We start from the raw sequence: 10,125 nt of genomic DNA on the forward strand, positions 1-10,125 counted from the left end.
CACGGATGCTCCAAAGTGAGTCCATCCTCAGCTCCAGAGCCGTCATGCGGTCTAACAAGAGCTGCAGCTGGACACACTTCTTGCACGTGTAGGAGTAAGGGACATCAGCCGCGTCCCTGAGCTCCCACATTGAGCAAGAGGAGCATAACACAGGTCTGGGATCTCCTGCCATTTTTACTCTTAAGCTTAACTTAGTCCTACTATAATATCAAATACTAGATAAATGAAATGAAAAAAATTTGTACCAAATCACTCTACTTACCAGCACACGATTAAAAAAAAGAGCTTTGGAACTTTCTTCCAACTGAAGTTGATGCTATATCAGTTGTTAGTTTTAAATATGGGATAGATAAATTTTTGTTAAGCAAAGGTATTAAGAGGTATGGACCAAAGGCAAGCACATGGAGTTAAGCTATAGATCAATCGCATAACCGGCTTGAGAGGCTGCATGGCTTACTCCTGTTCCTATGTTCCCAAAACATCATTTCAGCTGTACACAGACTTGGAAAGGAGTCCTTCATTGAGTTCTTTTTGGGGTTTAATAGTTCCTGCGAGCTTGCAGTGAGGCTATTTTGAGCATTTGTCAAATCTGTCATTTCTAATTTTACCAATATGCAAATGTGAATTGACTTTAGCAGTGTCAACTGTGATTCAGTGGTCAGCACTCTCACCTTGAGCCAAAAGATTGGATTCAAGCCTACATCTTGGACTTGAACCACAATGCTGGAGATTTCCTTCAGATGCCTGTGTTACTGGCTCAGGTGAATGCTAACGATCCCATGAAAGAATTAGAACAAGAAAAGAATGTCCTTTGAGTGTCACCCAGCATCTTAGCCAACATTCTTCCAATAGCCAACAAGTCTTGCTTGTGGGACCTTGGTGTGTGCAAAATGACTTCCATGGTTACCTAGGAAATCAGTTACAATGCAGTCATTTATTATATGTGAAATACTTTGGCATGCTTCCGAGTTGTTAGAAGGCATTGTATAAATGCAAGATTTTCCCTTGTTAAAAGGTGTGAAGGTAGCTCGGACCAATTGATCTGAGGTTGCCTCCTCAGGCTACTTTTCACCCATCATCTTTCTGCCATGGTCATAATCCTTTCCACAATGAATACCCCTTTATAAGCAAAAAATGCAATAATTCACATATAATATATTGTATTGGTATGGTATGATCAGATGATACAAAATTTGGAAGCATCATGAACTTTGAAGAAAATAATGTAGAACTTCAAAAGGATATAGACAAGTTGGTGCAGTGGGTGGACATGTGGCAAATGAAGTTCAAAGTGGAGAAATGTGAAGTAATTCATTTTGGTAGGAAGAACATGGACTGACAACATGAAGGACACAATTTTGTTCGGAGTACAGAAGCAGAAGAACCTCGGTTAAGATTGCACGACAAGTTGAGAGCATGATTAATAAAGCATATAGTATCCTAGGTTTTATTAATAGGGGCATAGAGTACAAGACTAAGGAGGTTATGTTGAAATAAAACAGAAAGTGGTGGAAAAATGCAGCGGGTCTGGCAGTATCTGTGGAGGGAAGCAGAGTTAATGTTTTGAGTCCCATGACTCCTCTTCAGAACTGAACAGGGCTGGAAAATGAAGGTATTTATGTTGTTGACAAAAGGGGAGAAGGAGCGAATGGAAGATGGTGAGGGTGCCCAAAGCAAAAGACAAAAGGAGTGCTATTGGTAGTAAAGGGGAGATATCACTGCAAAATCAAAGGTATTCAAAATCATGAGAGAAAATATGGAGAAACTGTTCCCACTCGTGAAAGGATTAAAAATGAGGGAGCATGGACTTAAAGTCATTGGTAAAAGAAGCAAAAGTGCTTAAGGTCTGGAATGCACTATCAGAGAGTGTGGTGGAAGCAAGTTCAATTGAATCTTTGGAAAGGGAATTAAATGATTGTCTCAAAAATAAGAAAGTGCAGGATTATGGAGAGAAGGTGGGAGAATGGCACTAAGTGAATTGTTCATTCGGAGAGCTGGTGCAGGCACAATGTGGTAAATTGCCCTCTACTGTAACAATTCTATGATTCTGTAACTTTTCAAACTCTGCTGCCTATGTATCTCGCTCTCCTATTATTCCATCCTTGTTGACCTCTTTTGATTCCATGTCCCCATTAAAATGGTTTGTTTACAATTTCCTCCTGACCTCATCTCATTCTACCTCAGTTGCCTTCTCCAGCTGTACGTTCACATATTCTGTTTTGATTCTGCCCTCCTGTGCACCAACCTCCCTACCCTCTACCTTCAACTGTTCTGGCCCTACATTCTGGAAAATTCTCCTAAACTAGTCATTGCTTATTCACCTTTGAGCAAAAATTTCAATCAAGGCAATAGTTGGTGGCTCCAGTAAGTGTAAAAGATCCTTGGCACTTTTCGAAGACAAGCAACAGAGTGTGTCCTGGCCACCATTCATCCTTCAAATATCATCAACAATGCATTAACTGGTCATTCCTCTCAGTTGTTTGTGGAATCTTGCTGTCTGCAAATTAAGCATTGTGCTTGCCTAATTCACATCAGTAACTGCACTTAAACCAGTAATTAGATGTGAAGCACTTTGGCAATCCTTAGGGCAATAAATGCAAGTTCTTGTTACCTGCTTGAACCTTCAAAAATCTCCTTCAAAGCTACCGTCTCCACCATCTCTTTTAACTCTTCCAATAGCGCTCAGGATCCTCTTCAATGAAGCATCGTGAAATCTTTATCATGTGCTACTTAAATGTTACTTCCTGTTGTTCATCTTAATCTGAATGGTGAACATGTAGAATAAAGTTCCTTTGTACACTATTTTAATCTGATTATTCACGTATCTAAAATCAAATTGAATGCCAAGGTGTGAACCAGGGTGCTCTGTAAAGGAAATGAAACTGCCAGCACAAAACGATCAACCTGTTTTTACTGACCAGTAGTCTGGGTTGATGGCCAGTAATACGGTTTGCAGACAAAACAATGCTTCTACAGGTTGCTGTTGGACAGATCCAGTTGACTGCCCAATCAGGTCAGCTTCTAATCGGTCTCTGTTGAAATGTGATCTATCGTCCCGCTTACTGCGCTTGTCTGTCCCCAGGAGGAAGCACAAACCGGGCCTGATGCCAGGACTGGAAGACATGCTTTTCTACACAATCACCGAGGGACATGAGCAGATTCCGATCCCCAAGTTTATCAGTGTAAGCAAACGCACAGCAAAGGGGCTAAGTTGCCTCGCCTTCTCACTCAAAGCCACATTTATTGTCCTTTGTTACACTGCTTATGTCTGACCTTTGTTGCACAGCTTTAGTTGTAAGATATCAGACCATGCTTATGCAGATCTCATGTATTTTTTGGACAGCCACTTTTTTTATGAAAAGCTCTTGCATCTCACTGTAAACCTTTATCCCAAGCGCTATTTGCAATCTATGACACTCTTCTCAAACATCAAGATCACATATTCAGTGTTTCTCTCATTTTGAAATCTGTTTGATTGATTGACACCCTCTCTGGGTACTGGTTACCAAAATCTATTTTACAACCTGATCGCAACTGCCTTGCAATACCAGGTGCTCCAACAGCTGCAGCAAACAACGGGTGGATTGAGTTAGTTTTCAACGTGTCCAGTGCGCTGAGATACTCTTCAGGGACTGGTGGCAGCGGAAGGCATGGAATAAAGAGCCCTGTGGACAAGGAGTAAGGCATATCAGAAGAGTCTCATGTACAATACTTGCTAAAGGGCCAAAATTGCAGCAGCGAATAGCAAACCTAGAGTTCTTGGTCGGTCCACTTTCTCAGTGGTAATTGCTGGATATTTATGGAATGAATGGCAGTGAAATTATGAAAATCGGAATCTAGACTTGCCATTAGTTAAAAACTGCCCCCATCCCTACAGTGGAGGTCGGTTAGCTCAGTTGGTTGAATAGCTGGTTTGCGATACAGAGTATGATACAGCATGGGTTCAATTCCCATAGCAGCCAAGGAGTACCGTGAAGGTCCCCCCTTCTCAAACTTGACCCTCAAGTTAAATCACCAGTTGGACATGACACTGTGGATCTGCAGACCGACATTCACTGGAAGGGAAGGTGCTCTCCAAAGATGTATTCTGCTTTACCAAGTACAGTAGAAGCACTTGGAGGCCTCCTCTTCAATCAGGGAATGGAGCGTGTGGCAAATAAACTACATTTGAATTAAATGCTGCTCTGCTTTGTTTTCCTCTCTGGGTATCTCCCTTTCTCATTCTCTCCTGGAGGCTCAACTCCTGCAAGATTATATCTGCCATAATCCTGGATACATATAGTCAAAACTTACTGAAAGTAATGTCTTGACCATTAACCCTTTTGTAAATCTGCTCCTTCCCAATTTAATGCTGAACTTCTCATCAACAGCAATCCGCCTGAATATTGGAACACTTCATTAAATGTAAAAAGGCTGCTGGGTGTTCTCAAATCTGCAGTGTAAAAGGTCCAGATAGATGTGGTTGCTTGGTGGGGGGAAAAAAGCTATCTGAATCCTCCTGAGTAGCAGATGGGCTCTTTGTTTGGACTAAATTATTTAAACACCAGATACTGTACAGAGCAGGAACACAGCTGAAAACCAATACTGAGCAAACACTTACATAATGCAAACAATTAGCATTCAATAGTGTGGATACGTTAAGCTGTTCTTGTTTTTCAAAAAGGATTGCATGCACTTCTGTTTTAACCTGGGCTTAAATTCATAATAACAGGACTGTTATGTCTAGTCCACGTGGTTATTGGGGGCTAGAATGTGGGGAATGACCCACATTCCACAGTTCTCTGTGGGACAGAAGTCCAAAGACTAACAACTCAGAGAAGAAATTCCTCCTCACCACCTTGTAACTGGGAGATCCTTTATTACAAAACCATGTCCTCTGACTCTAGACCCCTCAATAGGGGAAACATTCTCTCAGCATCCACAGCGTCAAAGCTCCCACACAATCTTGTATGTTTTAATAAGATCACCTCTCATTCTTCCAAACTCCAATGGACACAGGCCCAACCTGGCCAATCTTTCCTCATAAAACACACCCTTTCATTCCACAGATCAGTCCAGTGAACATTTTCTGAATGACCTCCAAATCGTGGAGTCATAGAGATACACAGCACAGAAACAGACCCTTTGGTCCAACTCGTCCATGCTGACCAGATATTCTCTATAAATCTAGTCCAAATGCCAGCATTTGGCCCGTTATCCCTCTAAAAGCTTCCTATTCATATACCCACTCAGATGCCTTTTAAATGTTGTAATTGTACCAGCCTCCACCACTCCCTCTGGTAGCTCATTCATATACGTGCCACCCTCTGCATGAAAAAGTTGCCCCTTAGGTCTGTTTTATATCTTTCCCCTCTCACCTTAAACCTATGCCCTCTAGGTTTGGACTCCCCCACCCTGGGGAAAAGACCTGGCCTATTTACCCTATCCATGATTTTATAAACCTCTGTAAAGTCACCCCTCAGCCTCAGACGCTCCAGGGAAAATAGCCCCAGCCTATTCAGCCTCTCCCTGTAGCTCACACCCTCCAACCCTGGCAACGTTCTTTTCTGAACCCTTTCTAGTTTCACAACATCCTTCCTATTGGAGGGAGACCAGAATTGCACGCAATACTCCAAAAGTGGCTGAACCAATGTCCTGTACAGCCTCAACATGACCTCACAACTCCGATACTCAATGCACTGACCAATAAAGGCAAGCATACTAAATGCCTTCTTCAAGTGTATCTCCTCTCAAGTGACGAGATCAAAACTGTACACAATATCCCAGGTGCGGTCTCACCATTGCCCTGTACAGTTATACCAAGACTTCCCTTCTTTTACATCCCTTTCCTCCAGTAATAAAGGTCAACATTCTATTTGCATTCCTAATTAGTTGCTATTCCCGTGTACTAACTTTTTGTGATTCATGTACAAGGACACTTAGATCCCTCTGTACATCAGAATTCTGCAGTCTCTCTCTCTCCATTTTAAATAATATTGTTTTTCTATTCTTCCTCTCAAAGTGGACAACCTCACATTTTCCCACATTATATTCCATGCTTGGAAAAATCTTCTTCACATGAATAGGACTCTGTCAGATAGAAGTCAAACAGTGTCAAGCAGTGGACCTGCTTGATCTACAGGTGCCAGTCACACATAGAACCTGACCCAAGTGACCACTCTTTATGCATGGCCATCATGGCATACTCCCATCTAATGCCTATAAATCCATAGGAGCCAGTGCATAGTGATCAGAACCAGGAACTCTGATTTTGTTTTGCTTTCATTTAGATACTTGAAAAGTAATTGTAGCAACCTTACTACTGGTATCAACTCAGTCCAAATAAATGATTTGAGCTGGTCTGAATGTTTTAATACTACAACAGGGAGTGGGGTCACTGACTCGGGCATTAAGGGAGCAGACTTACTGTCTCCCTATCTATTTAAGAATGATACAAGTCTTTAAATTTAATGTGATTGTTCCTTTACACTGCAGTTTGAGTGTGCTGTGTAGCACCAGTATTTGTTTCTAGATACATTTTAATCAACCTATTCAGAAACATTATGACATACCTCTAGGGCAGGTGAGACTTGAATGCAGGCCTCCTGGCTCAGAGGTAGGGACACTACTATTATACCACAGGTACTTGTTACTCACTCAGTTTGTTCCACAATCTATGCAAATGCATATTTATTACAAGCACCAAAATATTTACTACAAGTAAATGTGCTAAGCTGACTGATCTCAGCTGAAGAGACAGAAGGAGCACAGCAATTTCCTGGGAGAAAGTGAACAATTAGCCAGGATGACTGCACTTGATGACTATCCAATAACTTCTGCTTGAAGTGCACACGTATGGAAATCAGAGAAGAATTAGATGGCTGTGATGTCCAGCATTGTTGAATAGCCTGTCATTATTCAAATATCCAGATTCTTGTGCTGAAGGATGAATACTTGGGATGATATGTCAGGTGACTGGCTCCCAGTGGAATCTTACCCAGCAAGGAGTCAGCACCTTCAGGAGAGGAGAGCAGGCGGAAAGAAAATTGGTGAGAGGGAATAAACGGGAACTTTTCCTGAAAAAGTTTCAAAAACTAAAGTGAAATAAAATGTTGCTGCTCTTGTTTTATTTCTGTCAAATTGGATGTTTCATTTATTGAAGAAATCATGCTAATTTCAAAAGATATGACTGCAAATGCTTAATATACGTTGCAATTTATTCTATTTCCAGATAACTCATTGCAATTCATGTCATTTGATTCAAATCTCATCTCATTTTTGCCTTTTCTTCAATTACAGGCATTGAAATCAACAGGACTGCTGACCTCTGACCCCCGGCTAAAATACTGCATGGATCTTCTGCATCAAACAGTACAGAGTTCCTCAAGTGGAATCACTCTGGACAGACATCTCTTCAGAAAGTACTCATTCATTACTCATTATAATTACTAAGTCATTCATTCAATTTGAATACAAAGCTCCCCTCCTCTCCTTTCCTAACATTCACTCCTCCTTCGGTTGCAGCTGAGTTGGGAGTTGATAGGTTCTGGACCCTTGGAGCTGGTTGATTACACAATGGGTGGATTTCAAAATGGCTGCTAACACGGAAAGAACTCCAATTGTTCAAATGTCATAATCATGACCAAGTCTGGCCATGTACCTGAGTTAGTCTTGAGATAGGTCTGCATAGACTAACAATCAAAAATTTGCTCTGGTGGCCTCTATGAGTAACCTGTCCCATTAATTATTTCCAAGGACACATTATTCCTCTTTTTTTCCCTAAGAGACTAATGTGTCCTGATGATAAGTCCCAGATAACCTGAGACTGCATTCTCACAATCCCACCAAGAACTCAGGGAAAAATATAAATTCAATAATTTGAGCTTTTTAAAATTTTAACCTTAACTACCCCAGGCCACTTTCTTTAGTAATGAAGGAAAGATAGAAAATAAAAATCTAGGAATGACTACCTTTCAAAGAAAAAAAATGTTAACTGTGAAAGCATAGCTAACTCCAGTGAAAACAGACAGAAGCTATTTGGGAACTGAATGGCTTTGTAGTTTTAGGTGTAGACACTTTTTTAGAAATTGTAAGTAAGAGCCAACCAATAGCTGCAAAATGTCATAAAGGATGGAGTGGAGTTTTGGGGCTTACCAGTCCATTGGTAGGGCAGTAATGTGAGCTGGTCTGCATCTCATTTAAGGACTGCAGATACAATTACTGTGCATTAAATATTGCAACAGGTCACAAGACTCTCATACCAACACTGTGTTACAGGTCACCTCAACACAAGTCTGACTTGACTCAGGAGAAAATGGAATGCTAATATGATGGGTACATTATTCCAGTAAAAGGGGAATGTGGGATGGGGTGGATGAAATATGTCTCCTTTCCATTTGATTTTTGGCTGCAAAGCTTGGGCAGAATTTAAAGACACGGTTTTGCCCAACATCTACATTCCTTCCTCAAACTTTTAGGTTGAATCCAGAGGAAATTAGAAGCCCCTACATCTGTAATCTATTCAGTTGCAGGAATTGGCAGAAGGTGCTTGCTTAAAGGGATCAATGGCTCCTTACAGGATTCCTCACCAGAAATTTTGACTCTCCCTTTGGCCCATAGGGTGGGACAGTGAAATATTTTCAAAGTAAATGTCAATGTGCTCCTGAAACATCTTAGCACTTTATTGCCACACAATGTATAATGGAATCAAAAGAGACAGGAAATGCCAGCCAATCTGATTGGCCTGCTACTGAGTAGTCCCAGTAACACAAGAATCGAGTAGTGGCCACAGTGGAGACTAAAGGCATTCCAAAGATTGCAAAGATGTCTCCTGGACTTAAAGGTAAGGGTTTGAAGCACAAAGTGGGAGCACATTCCTCCGAAAGGAGGAACCCATCCCCTTCCATTTTCTTGCCCAAGCTGTGAAAGATATGGGTTGGCTATCTTCCTTTTGCCTTCCCCAGCAGTATGTATTATTGTAGTGGAGGTGGTTTGAGGTCCTTAAGTGGCTATTTATTGGCAGCTTAAGGGCCAGCAGGCCCAAGGTTGGGCAGCCTACCTGATAACAACTCTCCCACCCTCCCATCATTTGGGGGCAGCTTAGGAGTGTTCAGGAAGGTGGTAGGCTGGCCATCTGTTTTATTTTCTGTACCCTCAATATTTAAATATGCTGAGGGAGCTGTAAAACACACTCCAAAGACTAGAAAGGTCTTAGTAGATCTCACCCTGCAGAGGGGTGAAGTAGGCAGTTGTGCTCCTGATCATTGTCTCATGCACTCAATAAGAAGGTGCATGTGTGTGCATTGTATATGATCTTCCTATGCTAGAAAATGTGCTGACACTCACTGTTTTGCCTGATAAATGCAAAACAGTCACTTGGGAGAGATCTGAAAGGCACATCTTACCCATGGAACTAGTGTCACAGCTTCATACAGCTCCTTCAAGGGGGTGAACAGTGTTATTAAATGCACATTTTAAATGAGCCATTTAAACATTTTGTCACAGAAATATGTTCTATCTTGTCTTTTCCAAGGTGGCCTTCTGGAGTCTCATCTTGTCTCCAATCTGAATAAGATATACATTGGATGCACTTGCTGCTCTATTGATCTTATTCCCACTAAATGTTGACTACCCAACTTACCTTCCTGGCCCCCTTGCTAGCAGATATTGTAAACAGTTCCTCTCTTTAGGTATTGTACTTCTCTCATTTCAAATCCACCATTATCACTCCCTTTCTCAAAAGTTACACCCTTAGATACCTCAGCCTTCCAACCTCCTTCTCCTCTCAATCCTTCACCTCCTAAATCCATGCTCACCTGTCCCACAACTCCATGTTTGAATCCTGGGATGTAATTCTATTGTCAATGCTAGATTTCCTTTTGGAAGGGCATGCAATCTTGTTTTGATGTGGTGTTTGGGATCAATAAAACTGCCCTAATTGTAAGCTTTATTTGTACATCATGCTTGGTGTGATTTTTCTTTTCCTTTAGTCCCTTTTCCCTTCTATCTTTCTCATCATAAAACTGAGGAGCTTGTGATGTGAGGGACATCAAACCATTCAGTTGAATGCAAGGACACGTATTTCTGGTAAAAACCAAAAGAACTGCAGATGCTGTAAATCAGGAACAAAAACAAAGTTGCTGGAAA

The 10,125-nt window shown here is 41.4% G+C and overlaps 1 protein-coding gene across 1 annotated transcript in view; it reads left to right on the plus strand.

The window, feature by feature from the left end:
• LOC109924521 (glutaminase liver isoform, mitochondrial-like) overlaps positions 1–10,125 on the plus strand; it is a 53,989-nt gene that overhangs the window by 8,148 nt on the left and 35,716 nt on the right. Inside the window, 3 exon segments of the mRNA XM_048618875.1 lie at positions 3,083–3,182; positions 7,279–7,401; positions 7,404–7,522. Coding sequence (XP_048474832.1) covers positions 3,083–3,182; positions 7,279–7,401; positions 7,404–7,522 — 342 coding nt within the window.

The sequence above is a fragment of the Rhincodon typus genome, chromosome 41 (assembly GCF_021869965.1).
Source record: "Rhincodon typus isolate 14 chromosome 41, sRhiTyp1.1, whole genome shotgun sequence".
In the NCBI taxonomy this organism is placed as follows: Eukaryota; Metazoa; Chordata; class Chondrichthyes; order Orectolobiformes; family Rhincodontidae; genus Rhincodon; species Rhincodon typus.